Below are 23,381 nucleotides of genomic sequence, written 5' to 3'. Positions count from 1 at the left end.
TATCCACTTGAGTGGCAACCTTTAGAGATCTGTGGATATGGACCCCAAGATCTCTCTGTTCCTCCAGAGTCTTCAGAACCCTACCTTTGACCCTGTAATCCACATTTAAATTTGTCCTACCAAAATGAATCACCTCGCATTTATCAGGGTTAAACTCCATTTGCCATTTTTCAGCCCAGCTTTGCATCCTATCTATGTCTCTTTGCAGCCTACAACAGCCCTCCACCTCATCCACTACTCCACCAATCTTGGTGTCATCAGCAAATTTACTGATCCACCCTTCAGCCCCCTCCTCTAAGTCATTAATAAAAATCACAAAGAGCAGAGGACCAAGCACTGATCCCTGCGGCACTCCGCTAGCAACCTGCCTCCAGTCCGAAAATTTTCCATCGACCACCACCCTTTGTCTTCGATCAGATAGCCAGTTACCTATCCAATCGGCCAACTTTCCCTCTATTCCACACCTCCTTACTTTCATCATAAGCCGACCATGGGGGACCTTATCAAACGCCTTACTAAAATCCATGTATATGACATCAACTGCCCTACCTTCATCAACACACTTAGTGACCTCCTCAAAAAATTCAATCAAATTTGTGAGGCACGACTTGCCCTTCACAAATCCGTGCTGACTATCCCGGATTAATCCGCATCTTTCTAAATGGTCGTAAATCCCATCTCTAAGGACCTTTTCCATCAATTTACCAACCACCGAAGTAAGACTAACCAGTCTATAATTACCAGGGTCATTTCTATTCCCTTTCTTAAACAGAGGAACAACATTCGCCACTCTCCAGTCCTCTGGCACCATCCCCGTGGACAGTGAGGACCCAAAGATCAAAGCCAAAGGCTCTGCAATCTCATCCCTTGCCTCCCAAAGAATCCTAGGATATATTTCATCAGGCCCAGGGGACTTATCGACCTTCAGTTTATTCAAAACTGCCAGGACATCCTCCCTCCGAACATCTATTTCCTCCAGCCTATTAGCCTGTAACACCTTCTCTTCCTCAAAAACATAGCCCCTAACCTTGGTGAACACTGAAGAAAAGTATTCATTCATCACCTCGCCTATCTCTACTGACTCCATACACAAGTTCCCACTACTGTCCTTGACCGGCCCTAACCTCACCCTGGTCATTCTTTTATTCCTCACATAAGAGTAAAAAGCCTTGGGGTTTTCCTTGATCCGACCCGCCAAGGACTTCTCATGTCCCCTCCTAGCCCTCCTAAGCCCCTTTTTCAGCTCGTTCCTTGCTAACTTGTAACCGAGCCATCTGAACCTTGTTTCCTCATCCCTACATAAGCTTCCCTCTTCCTTTTCACAAGACATTCCACCTCTTTCGTGAACCATGGTTCCCTCACTCGGCCATTTCCTCCCTGCCTGACAGGGACATACCTATCAAGGACACCCAGTATTTAAATGTCCATTGGTCTCAGGTGGGAATAACTGGTTTTGCGGTGGGCGTGACTGGAAAATCCTGCCATGGTCTTTCTCATATCGAAGATGTGTATTCAGTTGAAATTACATTGCTTATGGACTCTGACAGTTCCCTTAATATTTAATTTATCTTACAGGAAGTTGCAGGAGACTCAAACATCTTTGGCCTCCAAATTTGAGGAGGCTGATCACAAGGTTCAAGTTTTACAGACAGGTAAGAGGATGATTTTGATGCTGTGGCTCCAGGGTTTCAAGTGCCTCACTGTCTTGATGAGCATGTGCTAATAATACTGAGTGTATTAAAATGGTTTCAAATATGTACATCTTGTATGTCTTCAGAGGTTAAAAACAGTTTTATTCGAGGTGTTTGAAGCATTGAGGGATTTTGATGGAATAGATAGAGAAAAACTGTTTGTTTTTAGGTAGATAACTAACCACAAGACATTGATTTAAGATAATTGATATAATTAAGATAAATTAGGATAATTGGGAGATCATTTTTAAATATTTGAAAAATTCATTTGCGGGATGTGAGCATCACTGGCTAGGCTAGCATTTATTGACATCTTTAGTTGCCCTTGAGAAGGTGGTGATGAGCTGCCTTCTTGAATCGCTGCAGTCCATGTGGTGTAGGTATACCCATAGTGTTGTTACGGAAGGAATTCTCTGATTTTGACCCATTGACAGTGAAGGAACAGGGATGTATTTCCAGATCAGGATGGTGAGTGACATGGAGGGGAACCTCCAGGTGGTGGTGTTCCCAGATATATGTTTCCCCGGTACTTCTGGATGGTAGTGATCATGGGTTTAGAGATGCTGCCTCAGAAGCCTTGGTAACTTCCTGCCGTGAATTTGGTAGATGGTACAAAATTTAAGTTGTGATCTGGGATGTACTGCCTAAATACATAGTGGAAGCAGATTCAGTAATAACTTTCAAAAGGGAATTGAATTGTGAACATGAAAAGGAGAAGTTTGGAGGACTATGGGACTAGCTCTTTCAAAGAGGTGACATAATGCACTAAATAACCCCCTTTTGTACTCTTTAACTCGAAATAAACTGAAATGAATATGAAGGCTGGAATTTTAAATAAGCATGGAATTTAGAATAAGCATGGAAAATGCTAGAAATGCAAAGCATTTGGATGAAAACCTTTTGTTGGGTGGCAGTATTTCAGGCATTGGCATAAGGTTACATTTCCAATTCAGAGGGACATATGGAAATGGCACTTCCGTTGGTAATAGTTAATGTGATAATTGTTAAATCTCTGATATTGCAGGTGACAGCTAATAGAATTTTCTGTTAAACCTGCATTAGAAAAATACATTGATTTGATTTTAAAAGCCACGCTCATGTTCAAGAAGGTTCTAATTATATTTGTTGTGATTTAATACTATAAATAGGAGGCTAGTTAATGCAATTTACTTGTGGAGCTGGATTCAAATCAAGCCTTGACTGGTCAGATGGTGGTCTGTACTGGGTATAAAGTTCCTTCATCGATGCTGCTTCCAAGTGTATTCAACATGGAGTACAGTTGAAGGAGGGCAGTAAGTGCTAATTAGCAGAATTAGAATGCTTATTCTTTGCCCATGTTTGACCCGGTGCCATGAGACTTCATGCGCTCTCAGAACCATTGCCTCCCAACTGTACATGGGCCCTGTGATGCTGATGTCAAACAGCACATAGGATGACTTGAAATAGAAAAAATATATCTTGGTGTAATCGGATTTCTGTTTTCTAACACAACAATTAAGTTGCTGTGAAAATCCCCTAGTCGCTACACTCAGGCGTTTGTTTGGGTACATTGAGGAAGAATTTAGCATAGCCAATGCACCTAACCGGCACGCCTTTCAGATTGTGGGAGGAAACCCACGCAGACTCCACACACAGTCACCCAATCAAACACGAGTCCCTAGCACTGTGAAGCAGCAGTGCTAATTACTGTGCACCGCGCCATCCTAGATTAGAGGAAGCTTTGTTCTGTTGCTAAACATCTTGTACTTCACACTTCACATTTGAAATGAGGTTCCCTAATAGACAGTGTTCCATTATCCAGCTCATGCACGCACCATGCACCACTCCCCACCCCTGAACTTGAGAAAAAAAATCATTAGAATGGAAGTTATAATGTAACAAAAATGTTGGTAAGCAATTTATTGTTTATTTAGCTAATTATAAAAATAATTAGAGTTAATAAAGTCAATAGAGTTAATAAAGTTAAGAGTTAAAGTAAGGATGTGTGGAATAGAGGGAAGTTTGGCCGATTGGATAGGTAACTGGCTATCTAACAGAAGATAGAGGGTGGTGGTGAATGGAAAATTTTCAGACTGGAAACCGGTTACCAGCGGAGTGCCACAGGGATCAGTGCTTGGTCCTCTGCTATTTGTCATTTTTATAAATGACTTGGAGGAGGGGGCTGAAGGGTGGATCAGTAAATTTGCTGATGACACCAAGATTGGTGGAGTAGTGGATGAAGTGGAGGGCTGTTGTAGGCTGCAAAGAGATATAGATAGGATGCAGAGCTGGGCTGAAAAATGGCAAATGGAGTTTAACCCTGACAAATGCGAGGTGATTCATTTTGGTAGGACAAATTTAAATGTGGATTACAGGGTCAAAGGTAGGGTTCTGAAGAATGTGGAGGAACAGAGAGATCTTGGGGTTCATATCCATAGATCTCTGAAGGTTGCCACTCAAGTGAATGGAGCCGTAAAGAAGGCCTATAGTGTGTTAACAGGGGGTTGGAGTTTAAGAGCCGTGGGGTTATGCTGCAACTGTACAGGACCTTGGTGAGACCACATTTGGAATATTGTGTGCAGTTCTGGTCACCTCACTACAAGAAGGATGTGGAGACACTGGAAAGAGTGCAAAGGAGATTTACCAGGATGCTGCCTGGTTTGGAGAGTAGGTCTTATGAGGAAAGGTTGAGGGAACTTGGGCTTTTCTCTTTGGAGCGGAGGAGGTTGAGAGGAGACTTGATAGAGGTTTATAAGATGATGAGGGGGCTAGATAGAGTGAACGTTCAAAGACTATTTCCTCGGGTGAATGGAGTGGTAACTAGGGGGCATAACTATAGGGTTCATGGTGGGAGATATGGATGGTGGGAGAAGGATGTCCGAGGTAGGGTTTTTATTCAGAGAGTGGTTGGGGTGTGGAATGGACTGCCTGCAGTGATAGTGGAGTCAAAAACTTTAGGAACATTTTAAGAAGCTATTGGATAGGCACATGGAGTACTTCGGGATGATAGGGAGGAAATAGCTTGATCTGGGTTTCGGACAAAGCTCGGCACAACATCGTGGGCCGAAGGGCCTGTTCTGTGCTGTACTGTTCTATGTTCTATGTTCTAATCTTGAAATTGTGGAAAACATGTTTATTCTGCTGTTGGTTTGTTTGGGCCCTGTTATTCTTTCAGCTTGAGGCAACTTTCTCCCTAAATTCCACCAACCACTTATCCTATAGTATTTTTTTAAATGCCAGGATACTTGGAAAAAGATGACTTCAAAGAAGCTGGAAAGGTCTAGACTTCTGCATGGAAATTTTGACTAAACTGTTCTCACTTTTGGCTCCCTTCAAAAATATTTTTATTTTGCAGCCTTGGAATCAACTCAGACTGAGCTATTTGATTTGAAAGCAAAGTATGATGAAGAATCAACTGCCAAGTAAGTTTCATTAACTGACATGGTATGGTGTGAGCAATGTGTTAAAACCAAAGAAATTGGAATTTATTCCCTTTAAAAATGGTTTCCAGTATATGCCAACAAGGACAAACACAATAGATATGGATCTCCTGTAGCATGGCTCACCATAAGCAGATGATATACTGTATTCAAGGACAGGGCCCTTATATAATTAATAGTGTGTGTTACTCTGTTACTAAAATGAAGTTCTGTCCCACTTAGGCTGATTGATGGTGAGTAAACACTGGATAGATAATTCAGAGTCTGATGGCTATTGAATCTGCAAATCAAAATCCTTGGTTTGTCTTTTGAAAAATCTGTTTTGGAAAGTCAGTGAAAATGTTTATATGCAAGGTTTCTCTGCACTTAGTGGTTTTGTCCCTTTCTAAAAATATGAAGTGCATTTAGGTTTGATGGACGAGAAATGTGTGCTGGATGTTTTGTGTTTTGTTTTGTTTTCAGTCTGAACCAGCATTTCTGACATTGGGTGGATATTGTATCAGATAACGTACTATTTATTATTAGGGCCACTGATTATCGTGATCAAATTAAGCTAACTAACTCTGCTCTAATGATGCAACCTTATCGAATTTCCACCAGTGTTTAGGCATCAAAATCCATGATTTTCCACTGAGATTACAAATGAATGGCCTCGATGATTAGTATTTGTTCACTTAACTATGCTTTTAATTGCATATTTTACCATTTAGAAAACACTGAATGTATCCAGCAAATTGGAGCTTACCTACATAGGGCTTAGCAGTAGTGGGCAGGAGATATTTCTGGGTTTTTAATAGCAGCTGTGTGGGAAGTTACATTGCTTGTAGGTAGTGGCAACGGTAATGCTGTGGAAAGGAATCTCAGGGCCTGATACCACTGGGGAGTGGAATATTTGGATTGATTTACTGGGAATAGTGGAGGGATCCCAAGGGTTGGAACCATAGGAAGAGTTGATGCTGAGACCAGAAATACCGGGTCTGATTGTATTGTAAGATAGTCTCAGGGCGTGCAATTACTGCTAACAGATATCTCTGTCTGGGAGTGATAAAAGTAAATGTTGCCTGATTGCGAAGTTGTTCTCCTGTGTTTTTGGAATTATTTGCAGACAGTAAGTCAGCTATTGTGCTATATGGCAAGCAGCACTGAGAGAATTTGACTGATACACAATGGGGGTTGGACAAACTGTGCACACGTAAACTACAGAATTCCTTACATCCAGCAGAGTGATCGCTTAAAGTCAGAATATAAATTTTTTGAGAGGCTGAAGCCTCGCAATTTGAGGAAAAACTTTTTTGATTTGAGGAAAAACCTTTTCACCCAGAGGGTGGTGGGAATCTGGAACTCTCTGCCTGAAAGGGTGGTAGAGGTGGGAACCTTCACAACATTTAAGAAGCACTTAGGTGAGCACTTGAAAAGCCATAGTATACAAAGATTGGGGCCAAGTGCTGGAAAATAGGATTAGAATAGATAGGTATTTGATGGCTGGCACAGACACAATGGGCCAAAGGGCCTCTCTCTGTGCAGCACATTAAGGTAGCTCAACAAAGAAGACAACTTTATGGGAATGTTTGATCACATTTTAAGAGTAATTAATTTTTCATGTTCTCATGAAATTTAAAATCTTATTTTGGACATGATAAATTTCAATCACTGGGGGTGTTAAAAAAAATAACTATTAAAATGATTTAATAACAGCATTCAAATAAATTGAAAGTAAAATCAGTAAATATGTTTTGATACTCAGAAACAATTTCCTTTAAATTAGCAACCCACATCCATCTTAAGAATTCTTGCAATAGTTTCCTAAATTGGGTAATCCCGATTCTGTATATTATCTTGAGTCCAAACTACATCTCATTCACCAGGAATACATACCCTCAAGCAGAAGGTTTTAACAATGTGAGTTCCCCAGTATCAAGCTTCAAGTGTAACTGTGTGACATTTATTGATAATTATAGTTAAAGTACTTTAAGTAACAGAAAAATCGCTATTTGGAATTCCCCCAGACATTCACAGGTTCGACTGGGTAAGGGCTTTGAATTGTTCAAGTGATTTTGACACATTGATTAAAAAGAGTTAATTTAAAGTCCATTCCCAGCGATGACCAGAAGCATGGCCTTACAGTATGAGGAGCAGAGGCATGGGGCAATGTGGAATGGAGAGGGGCAAGAGCAAGCAAGGTTATCATTGTGAAAGAATATCTGATTGTATTCAGTCGGAAGTAGTTTGTATGGTGGAGAGCAGAGTCTGAATGACAGACAGACGGTGATCAAGCTGGTAAGTCTCGCTCCGAGGGAAATATAACATTGGAAAATAAGTATAAGCATAATAGGCAGAGATTGCAAACATACATGACGTAAGTAAAAGTTTTGCAGAAAATATTAGCACATTATATGCACAAGATATTTAATACCTGTATATTGGAAAATCTTTTATCATAGAATGATCTGTAAGAACAGGAACATAATAGAGTAAAGCACTATTATTTTGTGGAAGTCTAAATATTTGTCTTTTTTGAAAACTTACTTGCTGCTCAATCACTGGATGAAGTCAGCGAACATTTAGCTAGCAGGCTTGGAAATATATTGCGGTTCCTTCACCATCGCTGGGTCAAAACCCTTGAATTCCTGACTGAACAAGCACTGTAGCTGCACAGCATGTGGACTGCAATGATTCAACAAGGTGGCTGACCACCTTCTCAAGGACAAGGAGATATGGCAAATAAATCATTTTTGCCAGCGACCCTCACATCTCATGAACAAATTAAAATAAGTCTACAGTCATTCAGAATTCTTTATATATATTAAGTGACACTTTTGGAATATAGTTGACAGTTGATGTCACCAGGCGTTCCATTGTAATGGTAATATAGATTCTGTTGATGGATAGATATTAATCTATATGAAACTATCAAACTGCTGCCAAACTACGTATGGAGAGGCAAGGGGTTGGAGAGGCAAGGCAATCAGAAATATTTCACACAATATTTTTTGCTTGTTACAATCCTTAAGACATCTTTAAAGTCAGTAAAATAGCCATTTTGTTTTACACCTGCGCACAAGCTCAACATTAAAAATGTATTAGTGGAAAACAAAATTGCTGAGCAGCAACTTACTGACATGGTTGGACTTGCATTACTGGGGGAAAGGCAAGCTGCTGCTGATTGGAAGTCCCAAACTCACTGATATTTTTGTGATGCTACCGTTACTGTAACTTATGTTAAAAAAAGCTTTTCTCACTGGCTTTCTGAGCAGCACATGCATGGCTGAAAAAGTCAGAAATTTCTGTAATAGTTGACAACTTTGAGGCTTTTGTGAAGTGTAAATGTCAGAAAGCAGAGTGTATTGTAAATTGGTCTCAGAATGTAGTGCACCACGGACCCAGTTGAGCAGCTGCCGCAGGCAACAGCAGGCATACTTTAAAAATCAGTGGTCTCCCATTTCAGATTGAGAGGAGGAGAAATCTTTCTGTCGTAAGATCATTAGTTTATGGAATTCTCTTCTCCAATGTTGTCGGCGCAACATCGAGGGTCGAAGGGCCTGTACTGCACTGTAATGTTCTATGTTCTAGAAAGCAGTGGAGGCAGGGTAATTGAATATATTCAAGATTGAATTTTTGATCAAAGAGAGTCAGGGGTTATAGGACAGCACACAGGAAAGTAGGGTTGAGACCACACTCAGATCTGCCATGATCTAATCGAATGGCAGAGCAGGCTCAACGCACCGAATAGACAAGTGCTCTTGTGAACAGACAGCTCTAAAGTTATGTATCACTAAATACACGAGTTCTATGCTGCAGTTGCTAACAGACACAAGCTGTGAATGCGTTGTCAGTGTTGATGAGGAAGTCCTGATGTCCACGTTGCTGATCGTGGAAATGGTTGATATAAAAATAGAAAATGCTGGAAATGCACAACAGGTCAGTTAGCACCTATAAAAAGAAAAGACAGCTCAATGTTTTGGATGTAGTTTGTTCATCAGGATAGAGAAATGGTTGCTTTTGAGATGTCAAAGTGGAATTAAAAGATATTGGGAATCAAGAAACACATCAATCTCAGAGAGGCAGTTCATAAACCATACCATAGAACCCCTACAGTGCAGAAAGAGGCCATTCGGCCCATCACATCTGCACCGACCGCAATCCCACCCAGGCCCTACCCCCATATCCTTACATATTTTACCTGCTAATCCCTCTAACCCTCATATTTACCCGCTAATCCCTCTAATCTACGCATCCCGGGACACTAAGGGGCAATTTAGCTCGGCCAATCAACCTAACCCGCACATCTTTGGATGTGGGAGGAAACCGGAGCACCCGGAGGAAATCATGGATTAAATGACCCGCAAACTGCTGAATAAAAATGTGATCTGAAAAGAGCATTGGTGCAATCTTGTCCAGATAAAAATGTATTAAAATAAAATGTGGAGTCAATTGACACAGGAGAGCTAAACAAACTATATGTGTAAAAATGAAGGTTCTCATGGTTTTGTTTGTATAAGTTTGGTCATTACATGACCATTATTTTTATATTATATCTGTGTATCATTGCATTGATAATTCTGAACATGTCTGACAGTTGTCTGTTAAACACCTGAGCAGGCTATTCAACTTGGGTATCCTATCCCTGTGATTGGTTTATCTTTTGATTTTCACCCCCTTCCTTGTTCTCATCCCTTTAATCCACTTTTTTCAGTCTCATTAAAATGTCTGTTTTCAGCATTCAGTTCTGACCATGGGATTGACACCTGAAAAATCATAACTTGCTGCCTCACTGGTACATTTGCAGCACCTTCTGTTTTTACTTAAGATTTCCAACCTTTGCAGTTTTTCCCTTTTATTTTTTGAGTTCTGCTACCTGTGGGTGTGAGTGAGGACAAGGCCCTGGAGAATGGATTCAGCGTGCAGGTAGAAGCAGGGGAGGAGCTTGTGCATCTGATTTCTTGTTATTGTTAAAGAAATCATAGAGTCACAGTCGTATAGTGAAGAGAAGGCTGTTCAGCCCATCCAGTTTGCACTGGCAATAACTACCACTAAAGTCATGCAAATCCTATTTTCCTGCACTTGTCCCATATCCTTGAATGTTTTGATATTTTAATAACTGGGACCAATTTCCCGATAGAATGTTTCCTTGCACAAAATACTTGTCGAAATCACATTGAAAGATCTCTGCACCCTCCTCATACCTAACCCTCCCAACCAGCTTTGTGTCATCTGCAGATTTGGAGATATTACATATAGTTCTCTCATCTAAGTCATTAATATATATTGTGAATAGCTTGGGTCCTGGAAGTGATTCCTGTGGTACTCCACTCATCACTGCCTACCACATGGAAAAATACCTGTTTATTCCTTTGTTTCCTATTGGTCAACCAGTTTTCTATCCATCTCAATACACTACCCCCAGTCCCATGACTTTAATTTTACATGCTAATCTCTTATGTTGGACTTTGTTGAAAGAAAGCCTGCTAAAAGTCCAAATAAAACACACCCACTGGCTCACCCTCATCAACTCTACTAGTTACATCCTCGAAGAATTCTGGTAGATTTGTCAAGCATGATTTCCCCTTCATAAATCCATGCTGACTCTGTCGGATTCTACCATTATTTTCCAAGTGCTGTGCTATTAAATCTTTTCTAATACTCTAGCGTTTTCCCCACTACCAATATCAGACTGACTGGTCTATAATTCCCTGTTTTTTCTGTACCTCCCCTTTTAAATAGTGGGGTTACATTAGCTATCCCCCAATCTGTAGGAACTATTCCATAGTCTATAGATCTTGGAAAATGACCATCAATACATCCACTATTTCAAAGTACTCTGGGATGTAAATTATCAGGCCCTGGGGATTTATCGTCCTTCAAACCCATCAATTTCTCCAACACCATTTCCCTACTAATACTGATCTCCTTCAGTTTCTCCCTCTCACTAAACCCTATTTTCCCCAACATTTCTGGTATCTTATTTGCGTCTTCCTTTTTGAAGACAGAACCAAAGTATGCACTTAGTTGGTCAGCCATTTCTTCTCCATTATAAATTCTCCTAAGAAGGGACCTACGTTTATCTTCACCGATCTTTTTCTCTTCTTGTATTCATATAAGCTTTTAGTTCTCAAGCTTACCCTCTCACTCTATTTCTTAATCAACCCCTGTGTCCTCCTTTGCTGTATTCTAAACTATTCCCAATCCTCAGGTCTGCTGGCCAATTTGTATGCCTCTTCCTTGAATCTGATACTGTCTCTAATTTCACTTGTAAGCCATGGTTTGGTCACCTTTCTGCTTTATTTTTGAGCCAGACAGGAATGGCCAATTGTTTCATTTCACCCATGTGTTCCTTGAATATCTACCATTGCAGCACGGTAGCACAGTGGTTAGCACTGCTGCTTCACAGCTCCAGGGTCCTGGGTTCGATTCCCGGCTCGGGTCACTGTCTGTGTGGAGTTTGCACATTCTCCTCGTGTCTGCGTGGGTTTCCTCCGGGTGCTCCGGTTTCCTCCCACAGTCCAAAGATGTGCGGGTTAGGTTGATTGGCCAGGTTAAAAATTGCCCCTTAGAGTCCTGAGATGTGTAGGTTAGAGGGATTAGTGGGTAAAATGTGTGGGGGTAGGGCCTGGGTGGGATTGTGGTCGGTGCAGACTCGATGGGCCAAATGGCCTCCTTCTGCACTGTAGGGTTTCTATGAATCTATGAATTGCCTATTCCCCATCATCCCTTTAAATAACGTTTCCCAATCCATCATAAGTCAACTTCTGTTTCACCCCATTATAGTTTCCTGTATTCAGATTCAGGTCCCTAGTCTCAGAATTAACTACGTCACACTCCATCTTGATAAAGAATTCTATCATACTATGGTCACTCATCCCCAAGGGGCCTCTCACAACTAGATTGCCAATTATTCCTTTTGCATTGCACAATCTAGGATGACCCCTGCTCTTTAGTTGGTTCCTCAATGTATTGGTCCAGAAAATCATCCTGTACACACTCCAGGAATTCCTCTCTGTGGCATTATGACTAATTTGTTTTGCCCAATCTATATGCAGATTAAAGTCACCTATAATTACAGATGTTTCTTTATCACATGCATCCCTAATTTTCTGTTTAATGCCATCTCCGACATCAGTACTACAGTTTTGGGGGCCTCAATATAACTCCACAAATGTTTTTTGCCCTTTAGCGTTTCCTAGTTCTACCCACGTAGATTTCACATCATCAGAGCTAATATCCTTCCTCACTATAGTGTTAAATTCTGCTTTAAACCACAATGCAACTCCACTGCCTTGTCAAGAACAAAGAAAATTACAGCACAGGAACAGGCCCTTCGGCCCTCCAAGCCTGCACCGACCATGCTGCCCGACTTAACTAAAAACCCCTACCCTTCCGGGGACCATATCTCTCTATTCCCATCCTATTGATGTATTTGTCAAGACGCCCCTTAAAAGTCACTAACGTATCCGCTTCCACTACCTCCCCCAGCAATGAGTTCCAGGCACCCACTACTCTCTGTGTAAAAGATCTGCCTTGTACATCTGTTTTAAACCTTGCCCCTCGCACCTTAAACCTATGCCCCCTAGTAACCTCTTCCACCCTGGGAAAAAGCTTCTGACTATCACTCTGTCCATGCCTCTCATAATCTTGTAGACTTGTATCAGGTCGCCCCTCAACCTCCGTTGTTCCAGTGAGAACAAACCAAGTTTCTCCAACCTCTCCTCATCGCTAATGCCCTCCATACCAGGCAACATCCTGGTAAATCTTTCCTGTACCCTCTCCAAAGTCTCCACATCTTTTTGGTAGTGTGGCGACCAGAATTGAACACTATATTCCAAGTGCGGCCTAACTAAGGTTCTATAAAGCTGCAACATGACTTGCCAATTTTTAAACTCAATGCCCCAGCCTTTTTGCTCCTTTTTGTCTGTCCTATATATCTCTATTTCTTCTGCCTTTTGTATGCTTCAAGCCTTCCCTTAAATGGATCAATGCTGTCTGCCTCCATTACTCACTGTGGCTGCAAGTTCCATATTCTCACTATTCCCTACGTGAAGAAATTCCTCATATTATTTTTCAGCTGTATTGACCTCACCTTTAAATATTGCAAACTGTTCTACTACTTGTCAATATTTTTCTCCAGTTTACCCCGTTCACACATTGTTACATTTTTCCAATTTATTACTTTGGTCTTTGAACTGCTGACATCTTTCTCAGTCATGATTCTCAATCTCATTATGTTGTGGCTGCTGCTCTGTACATGTCCTCCCGCACTTCTCGTATACCTTGGGAAAGTTCTCATTATCAGGCAAGTTACGAGAAGGATTCAAACAGTTTACGAAGTGATATTACTAGGTTAAGTAAGTGAACAAAAAGCTGGCAAATGGAGTATAATGTGGCAAAATGTGAAATTTTTCACGTTGGAAGGGAGAACAAAAGAACAGATTATTATCTAAATGAAGAAAAGCTGCAACACAAAGATACTGGGGGGGGACTTGTGCACAAAACACAGAAAGCCAGCACACAGGTGCAGCAGGTAATCAGGAAGGCTAATGGAATATTGGCCCTTATTTCAAGGGGGTTGGAGTATAAGAGAACTCTTACTGCAACTGTACAAGGTATTGGTGAGACCACATCTGGAGTACTGTAGGCAGTTTTGGTCCCCTTATTTAAGGAAATATATTATTTCATTGGAGGCAGTTCAGAGAAGGTTCACGAGGATGATCCCCAGTATGGAGGGAATGTCTTATTAGGAAAGGTTAGACAGGCTGGGATTCACTGCAATTTAGAAGAATGAGAGGTGATCTCATTGAAACATATAGGATTCTTGAAGGGGCTTGACAGGGTAAATGCAGAGAGGATGTTTCCCCTCATGGGAGAGTCTAGGACCAGAGGGCACAGTCTCAGAATAAAGGGGTGTCGATTTAAGACTGAGGTGAGGAGGACTTTGTTCTCTCAGAGAGTTGAGAGTCTTTGGAACTCCTTGCCACAGAGAGCTGTGTATATTTAAGGCTGAGATAGATAGATTTTTCATCATTACTTCATATAACATTTTCTGCTCCTGGAGTATTTACCGCATTCTTACCTCTTTTGTACACTGATCCTTTCTATTTTTCCCTTGTATTTCAATTGATATTATGTCCATCCAACCCTTCATACTTTAAACACCCATTCTACAGCCAAGTTTATGTTCCAGTTAACTGGACGAGATGATAAATTGCACCAGAGCAGGCCTTCACACCACTAGCAGTATAATTTGAATTGTCTTTATAAATTCCAGTCAGTGGCAATTTGAAGACAACTCCTGCATTAATATTTTTTCCCTTGTGTAGTACAGTTGGTGGTACTTGCCTCCTTTTATATAAGAATTATTTTGAATGCAGTTTGTAAATGGATTCTTGGATTACATTTATTTGGTGATCCAATATCTGTTTTACATTTGCCGCACTAACTTTGTGAAGTCTGAAGTATGTTATTTTTCAAAAGCTTTTTTAATCCTTTCAGATCCTTGTTCACATTTTCTTGCATTTCTTTATGCCTCTTCTCACACATATGCGGTCTCCAGTGTTTTTTCCTTGAATTCTACCTGAATTTTTGCATGTTTCACCTATTCTGTCCATGGTCTTAATTTGTTACAAGATTCACAAGTGCTTAACAATGAAATATCCTCAGGAAAAATGTAATCTCAGATCTTTCTTGGTTGCTAGTTTATTTCTTGAAATTAAATTGATTACATTTTCAAATGGAATGAATGCTTTAACCCTGTAAATTGTTTTCTCAATCAGCCACTGAAAGGTGTGTTGAGGCAATCACATAGTTAAGTCATGAATTTGGCAATACAGGTTGACAGACAAATGCTGAACTTGGTTACATTAGGGCAGTTACATCGGTTGTCGCTGACTTAATTTGCAGTGGAGCAAAATTAAATGTCCTCTGAGCATTCATAGTCCCCAAAATTTAATCTGCACCTTGAAGGTGGGAGATTTTATCCTATAAATGAAAGCTTTTTTTTGTTTTCAGGCAGCTCTGCAATTCTTTGTCTTGTAACATAGATGGTAAGATGGGACCAGCATATAGGGCTCAGCCAGTGTGACCTAATGACCGGACACTACACTGCTGGGCCAGCAATATGGGTTGATTTACTCATTTTTCACTCTGGTATTGCACCATTCACAGCTTTACCGACTGAAATTGGAAACTCCCAAAATTGCAAATATAAAGCTCTGTGCTACATTCATGACAATGCTGAGAATGAGTCCCAGGAGGTGTTGGAGTTGGTGATGTTACCAAGGACACTTGACTCATTGACAGTGTCAGCATACCCGGAGAAATGGGGACTAAGGCCTGGAATCTAGTAGGACTGGGACTGAGTTTCACCAAGTGTTGCATTATTTCAACAGGACACTAGGGTCTGTCAAGATTTGGAGGTGGGAAGAGGAAGGGATAGACAGTGTAATCCCAGGGGCCCAAGCAGTCTGGGAAGGGAAATTCAAGCAGCACTGTTACATTGTATATGGGTTCACTGGGGCCTCAGGCAGAGAGGACTTTAGGATCTAACTGCATTGGGAATTGTTCTGGGACCATTGGGCATGGAACCTTAGGGGACTATGAATGCTGAGAGAAGATCCCAGGAACACCAGGTGGAGCAAGATCTTGGGGCCTGTGTGGAACATCATGGGTCAAGATTCGGGCAGTATTTTGGTTGCTGGAATCTAACTTGTAACATGGGACCCTTGTTGGAGAAGGGGTCTCAGATGAACGGATCCATGCTGATCTCCATCCCTTTTAAGCCAGCAGGCCTCCATTCCACACTATGTTCACACTCCCCACCATCTTACCAAATCCACTCTCTTCTCCTTTTCAGATACTCTGCTGATGTGCCCATTGGCAAGTGGATTGTTGTCCATAGGTTCCGATTCTAAAACATTTAAAGTTATACTTTCTGCTTGGAAAATGACAACTCCCTTTGCAGTAGCAACAAAGAAGTTGAAAATTTCCTGTGTCCACATTTAATGATTCACCCAGTGTTTAACGAACATAAGTTTTGGTAAACAAGATGAAAGAACGGGATGGGATAACTCGAAGCAGACTGTTTCAAGTAGTTAAGGACAGCATGGTGGCGCAGTGGTTAACACTGCTCCCTCACAATGCCAGGGACCCAGGTTCAATTCCAGCCTTGGTTTTTGCTTTTTCTGCAGTCAGTGCAGACTCAGTGGGCCAAATGGCCTCTTTGTGCACGAGGGATTCTACAGTTCTATGATTAATGACTTTAGAATGAGTGTCTTATTTAGATTAAATGTAAGAGATTTTGAATAGAGAGCAGAAGACATCTCATCGTGCAGTATTGTGACTCTGAGATTAATTTCTGCAGTTAGTAGTTGAGGCAGAGACAGTATCAATACTCGATATTAGTTTGCATAAGTGGATGACGGAAAAGAGATGAATTAATATAGGATTATGGTAGGTAAATGTCAAGAGGACTTTTGCTCACATGGTGTTTGTATTTTAAATTTTCCTGTTTGTATATTAAATTCTGTGTATTTCTCTGTAATATCTGAGTAGATATCTTGAAGCAGTGTTCATGGTGAGTCATTTGCTGTTCTATAGCCAGTTTCAATGCCAAGTCGGGGGCAACATCTGGGCTACTGCTTTCCAGTAAATGAATAAGTCTAATTCATTTTTATTAAAGCATGTTCTGGAGTTTTTTATAGATGCTTGGAGATTGAGTTGTGTGACTCTGCACTATTTTGTGAAGGCTATAAGTCAAATCCCTATATATATTTTATATATATTCCTTCAATTAGCCATTTAATATTTATCCCTTACTAATTTTCATTCTTCATCAGAACCACGAACTAATAATCCAAGAAAATGAATTGAAATCCCATTCCAACAGTTTAAGAACTTTGAATTCAACTTCAAGAAAATCTGGATATAAAAAGCTAGGTATTAGTCGAAGTGACTATAAAACTATCAGATCGTTGAAAACAAAAACCAACTAGTTGATCAATGTCCTTTAGGGAGGGAAACCCACCACCCTTATCCAGTTTGCCTTGTATATATCTCCCATGCCACACCAATGTTGTTGATTCTTAGCTGCATTCTGAAGTGACAAAGGAAGCAATTTAACTCTATCAAATTATTATGAAGAATAGCAAGCATTATGGGAGCACCATTCCCACGTGGACTGTGGCAGCTTAAGGAGGCCCAGTACCTGTTAAGCACTAAAAATACAGAATAAAATGGAATACAATATGTAGCAATTGTAAGCAGTACTGTGGAGGTGAAATGAAATGTAATTATACCCTGGAACAGTACTTGGTGAAAAGCTTGGATTTGGTAACAAGGGGGGAGGGAGGGTGGGCGTTGGTCGCATTTGAGGAATGGTTCTGGGGTTTAGTCCATCAATTCAAAATTAACCATAGACTGTGAGGGGCTGCAGGCATCTCTTTCATTAATTCTTCAGGGAATTGATTGTACTGGGGACTGGTGCTTGGTTTAGGCATAATTGGAATGAGAGTCCTGCAGTTTGACAGTATTGTAGTAGGGCTTCTGGAGCTTGGCAGCATGTACGTATCTCCAAAGGCAAAAGATCAAATTGTGCAGTTGAGTAGCAATAATCAACAAACAAGGTGAGAATTAAACTGAAAAGAACAGCTTACACAAATGCGACAAAAGAAAAACAGAAATTCTCCATCCATTGTGGAGTTATTAAAAGTAACAAATGGGTATTAAAGAAATGCTTGCATTTATCTAGTGCTTTTCACCATTTTAGGACAGTCCTACATGCTTTGAAATACTTCTGAAAAGTAGTCACTGTTGTGCTAAGGAATGCAGTACAAAAAGAAATATATTAAAAAAACCTGCAAGTGATTTCAAAACTAAGAGCAAACTTCCTATAAATATATTAATAGAGTGGTAAGGAGGAATGGGGGCTCGTTAAAGACCAATGCAACTGAGATTATAATGAATAATAAAGAGGAGCTGACTTGTTCAAATTCTCTTTTCATAGTAGAAGAGGAGGGTAAAATAGCAATGATACAAGGGAACCTTAAAATATGTAAATGCTAGGAATTTATTGAATGGACAGGGTGCTGGAAAGGGAGTTAAAATGAATGGTTAGTTTCTTTTTTTCTTTCTTGACTGGTATTGGCAGTCACAGGAAGGCTGGGTAGCCTCTTTCTGTGCCGTACCTTTTCTCTGGTAATGGTAAAATAATGTGGACTGACAAGAGACGAACCTCCAGGACTTGTTTCACTCCACGTATTAAAAGAAACAAATGGGGAAATGACAGATAGATTCGTTATAATTTTCCAAGGCTTTCTAGATTCAGAAGTTGCCTTTCAATAGGAAAATTGCAAATGCCATTCCATTATTTAAGGGAAGGCAATAGAAATCAGAAAAGTACAAACCTTTTAAATTAACATAGTTGTGGAGAAGTTACTGAAATTTTATGATGAGGTAAAGAGTAACAGAGCACTTGAAAAATATAAGCTGTTCAGAGAGAGGCAACATGAATTTGTCATGTCTGACTAATCTGTTTGAATATTTTGAGTGTGTCACTAACAAGATGGTCAGTCAAGTGTCTGTGATGCTGTTCATATGGAATTCCAGAAGACATTTAATAAGGTTCCTCATGAGAGATTATTAAGAATAATGAAAGTTTGCAGATTGGGAGACATGGTTGTAATTAGCTGGGCGGTAGGAGACATGAGTGGGGATGAAGAACATTCTCTGATTGGCAGAATGTGACAGGTGATGCTTCCCAGGAATACATACTGGGACCTCAGCCTTTTGCCATGCACTTCAATAACCTTAATGAAGGAGTAGAGAGTTGTATATCCACATTTTCAGATGACAGTAAATTAGGAGTCACAACAAATTGTGTAGATGCGTGCAGGAAATAAAGGGACATAGACTGATTAAGTGAGTGGACGAAACTATGACAGATGGAGTTTGATGTGGTGAAGTGTGTGGCAGTATTTTTAATGAGGAGGGACTGAGCTGTGGAGGAACAAAACGATTTGAGTGTCCTCATAGACAAATCACTAAAAGCTAGAAAGATGGAATGCAAAATGCACTAATCGGAAGCAGTTGTCTCATATTTAACAGAACTGAATACAAAATGTAATCTAAATTTAGTTGGAATGTTAACTTTTCCCACTGTGGCCCCATTTTGTGACACCAGGTGTGTGTGTGTGCATGTGTGTGTGGTGAGGGTGGAGGGATGGGGGGTTGCTGCGTAAATGGCAAGGCTTTTAAATAAAAAATAAATGGCAAGGCTTTTGAATCATAGAATAGAATCCCTACAGTACAGAAAGAGGCCATTCGGCCCATCGAGTCTGCACCGACCACAATCCCACCCAGGCCCTACCCCCATATCCCTACATATTTTACCCACTAATCCCTCTAACCTACGCATCTCAGGACATTAAGGGGCAATTTTAGCATGGCCAATCAACCTAACCCGCACATCTTTGGACTGTGGGAGGAAACCGGAGCACCCGGAGGAAACCCACGCAGACATGAGGAGAATGTGCAAACTCCACACAGACAGTGACCCAAGCCGGGAATCGAACCCAGGTCCCTGGAGCTGTGAAGCAGCAGTGCTAACCACTGTGCTACCGTGCCACCCACTTTTAAATAAAAAGCACCAGCCTTTTCACTGGCTTCTTTGGAGCAGAATTAGGCCCCACCCACTTAAAAAATGCAAGGGATATAAACACCTTTTATCACACCTTTTAACACTGTTAGAGCTCCATGGCAGAGAGGCGGTGGGATCATCGCAACCACTGTTTTATCTGGAAGGGTTGCATAAATTTGATTTGTGTTTCTGTTGAGTTTAGAAAATTGAAGGATGATCTGCTTAAGATGCTTGAATGCTAATGGAATTCAATAGAGTAGACACAAGAATAGTTTGGAAAATTTAAAATTAGAGCCAAGTCATTTAGGAGTAAAATTAAGCAACTTTTTTCACCTAAAAGGGTGATGGGAATTTGGAATTTCCTTCCTTAAGAGACAGGAAAAGCTGGGAGTCAATTCATTCTTTCAAGACTGAGAATGTTGGAATTTTGTTGGGAACTGTGTCAAGAGGATCTAAGATGGTTCAATGGAGTTGAAATACAGATTAGCACTGACCTAGTTGAATGGCGGAACAGGCTTGAAGAGCTAAATGATCTATTCCTGTCCCAATATCTCCATTGCAGATATGCAACGGAGATAATTGCATAACTGTGGCAAACTAAACAGTATTAAAATAGTATCATTAAATGGGGTTAAATTGAAATAAAAGTGCTATACTCAAGGACTGACATGAGTCTTTGTTTTCACCCTGTCTTTCAGTCCTTCATGATGCAGCTACTGTTTAAGGAATGTGGAAGTTAGCAGCAGAGTACAGAATTTGATCTCTTGCAATGTGCTTGTTGCTTTCACAAATGTAGCTGCCACATCTGTGGTTTCTTTTATATGAGAGTGATTGCTGTTGTTTTATTGTTCACAATGAGAGATCTGAAATAGGCCTGTACTCTGTCACAATGTTCAAAAATATCCCACAGTGAAAGTGATGAAACCGTTTTGATCCCATTGCATGGAGAAACGTTTGCTTTTTGCATGTGTGATTGGATTAGCACTTGACAAGGCTTCTATTACAGCTGAATGACACTAATTAAAAACAAAGCTGTTATCCCCATGCAGCACTGAATAACTCGGCTCTTGCCATGCAATGTTCATAATACTATCTACCGCTAGAAGATGAACTCTGAATTTCAACCAGCATGAATACCAATCTCGCCAGCTGTGGGTCTCGTTCCAGTTCAGCTGCACAAACTTCACAAGTTAGACAGCCAGCCTTGAATGTCTTTCCTCACTGTATTCTGAATCTGTTTGGCAGTGCAGATGTTAACAAGCAACATCAGCTGCAGTGCACATTAGCAATCTCAGTGGCAGCAATTTAATTATATTAACAATTTAGAAGAATACACAGTAAGTATCATCTTGCATCCCCTCCTACAGGCTGTGCAGTAATTTCACAACAAGCATAAATTTTAAAAAAGCCAAAACTCTGAATAGCAGACATGACTCAGTATTAGCAATGGGTGGGTGGAATCTGGAAATCAATTAGAGCAATTTATTGTCCATGTAGGGCCAGAAACAGAATATCTTGGCGATAATAATCGGATGAGTAATCGTGGATTTTTATATGTCTTGATTAAATAATGAATTTAAAGTTGCTTTCTCATTTTCCGGAGGACTTTTATCACCCTGAGCGCAGCATTACAAAAATGCATTGAACTGTGTTTTAGCCTAATGTGTGAAATTAAACATTGTAAGTAAAAATCTAGCCAGTTCAAAAACTTCTCACTTTTAATTTGTGAACAGTTTTGTTTTAAGAATTCCTGGCCATTCTTGTCGGTGGGTGGGGGGAGTGCCAAGTGACAGGAGATGAATTACAATCTTTTTAATGCTACTGTTGGTAAGTTCTCAGTCCCTGATGTGATGCATTTAATTACTGTATTTACTTGCATTTTTGAATTACCAAGAATACTTGTTTTCAAGGTTCTCAAGTCAAAACACTGTGCTCCCATCCCCTAAAGTTCAGTGCAGTGGTCCATGTTTAAATATCTATTTCCCAATAATGTTGTTCAATAATTTGCAACGTGGCAAAGATTAGTTGGGGTATTGCAGCATGCTTTTCTTCCTCTCCTCATGCACCCCCCTCCCTTACTCATGGCGACGTTTTCTCCTATAGGCCTGGTTATACTGCAAATCTCTGTCAGACATTGAGGACTTTCAGTTCCCGTGTATGTAAAATATAGTTCTGGTGCACAGACACAGCACCCGATACAATTGCACGAATCAGCTAAATTAGAGTACAGTGCAAAATAAAGAAGTAATGCAAATAGGAATTTGCATTAAACACAGAATATAAGCCCACTGATCTGTTAATACTCTGGCACAGCCACTGACCTACTTACTGAGGGTATTAAAGCAGTTACCACCTCAGAGGGAACACTGTCCTCACAGCGGGTGATGAAATAATCATAGAAACCCTACAGTGCAGAAAGAGGCCATTCGGCCCATCGAGTCTGCACCGACCACAATCCCACCCAGGCCCTACCCCCACATATTTTACCCGCTAATCCCTCTAACCTACGCATCTCAGGACTCTAAGGGGCAATTTTTAACCTGGCCAATCAACCTAACCCGCACATCTTTGGACTGTGGGAGGAAACCGGAGCACCCGGAGGAAACCCACGCAGACACGAGGAGAATGTGCAAACTCCACACAGACATTGACCCGAGCTGGGAATCGAACCCGGGACCCTGGAGCTGTGAAGCAGCAGTGCTAACCACTGTGCTACCGTGCCGCCCTCTGGAATTCTCTGTCCTAAAGGGTGGTGGAGGCTGCATCGTTACAAGTGTTTAAAGTGGAGGTGGATTAATGTTTGCTAGATCAAGGAATAGAGGGCATGGAGAAATGGCACAGAAAAGGAGTTGAGGCCGGCATAGGTCAGCCAAGACTGTATTGAATGGCGGGGCAGGCTTGAAGGGCCTGGTGGCTCACTCCTGCTTCTATTTCTTGTGTTCTTGGGTGTTGGTTACAAGCATTAACAAGTTTGCAAAAGGCAGTGGACCATTCATGATTGCTAATGGGAATAATGAGCAGGAAGACCATGATGAAATTGACTAAGGGCGCTAGGCAAATGTGGTTACACATCATCTCAGCACAAGGCATTTTCACACTGTTCCATGAGAACCAGGAATTAAGCTTCAAAGCCAAGTTCGAGAAAGCTCTGCGATGACTCTCTCCAAACCTAAAGTAACCTTCAGACTGATTCGCAATACTCGAGGATCATCAAGTAATACTTTGCTCCACCAGTTAGCAGTGGTAGACAATTAAGTAGCAAATACTGTAACACCACATAACCATAAGAGACTCATTACATTTTCAGCACGGGTTATCCTAAGCTTGACTTGCTTCTGACAAAAATGGAAGTCCTATCTTAATAGGTGCACATATATTTAAATATATTTTATCAGTATTATTAATGAGATGTCAGACAATGAGGCTGTTCGAAAAGGCAGAGATTATTTTGATTACAAAGCAGTTTAAAAAAAGGATGGTTTTTTTCGAGATGTGAATTGAATTTTATTTTGTCTGAGAAGGACTTTTTAAAATTCATTCAAGGGATGTTGGTGTGGTTGGCTACACCACCATTTATTGCCCATTCCTAATTGAACATCAGAAGGTGGTGGTGAGCTGCCATTTTGAACCACTAAGTACACCCACAGT

General features: G+C 40.7%; 1 protein-coding gene across 9 annotated transcripts in view; it reads left to right on the top strand.

Annotated features, from left to right (window-relative positions):
• LOC144501444 (protein CASP-like) overlaps positions 1-23,381 on the top strand; it is a 779,365-nt gene that overhangs the window by 355,522 nt on the left and 400,462 nt on the right. For all 9 annotated transcript variants that reach the window (XM_078225211.1, XM_078225210.1, XM_078225209.1 and 6 more), the window contains exons 7-8: positions 1,576-1,652; positions 5,026-5,092. In XM_078225211.1, the coding sequence (XP_078081337.1) occupies positions 1,576-1,652; positions 5,026-5,092 (144 nt within the window). The remainder of the gene's footprint in view (positions 1-1,575; positions 1,653-5,025; positions 5,093-23,381) is intronic.

The sequence above is a fragment of the Mustelus asterias genome, chromosome 12 (assembly GCF_964213995.1).
Source record: "Mustelus asterias chromosome 12, sMusAst1.hap1.1, whole genome shotgun sequence".
In the NCBI taxonomy this organism is placed as follows: domain Eukaryota; kingdom Metazoa; phylum Chordata; class Chondrichthyes; order Carcharhiniformes; family Triakidae; genus Mustelus; species Mustelus asterias.
The sequence above is the reverse complement of the archived record's forward strand: the minus strand, read 5'-3'. Positions and strand labels throughout refer to the sequence as shown.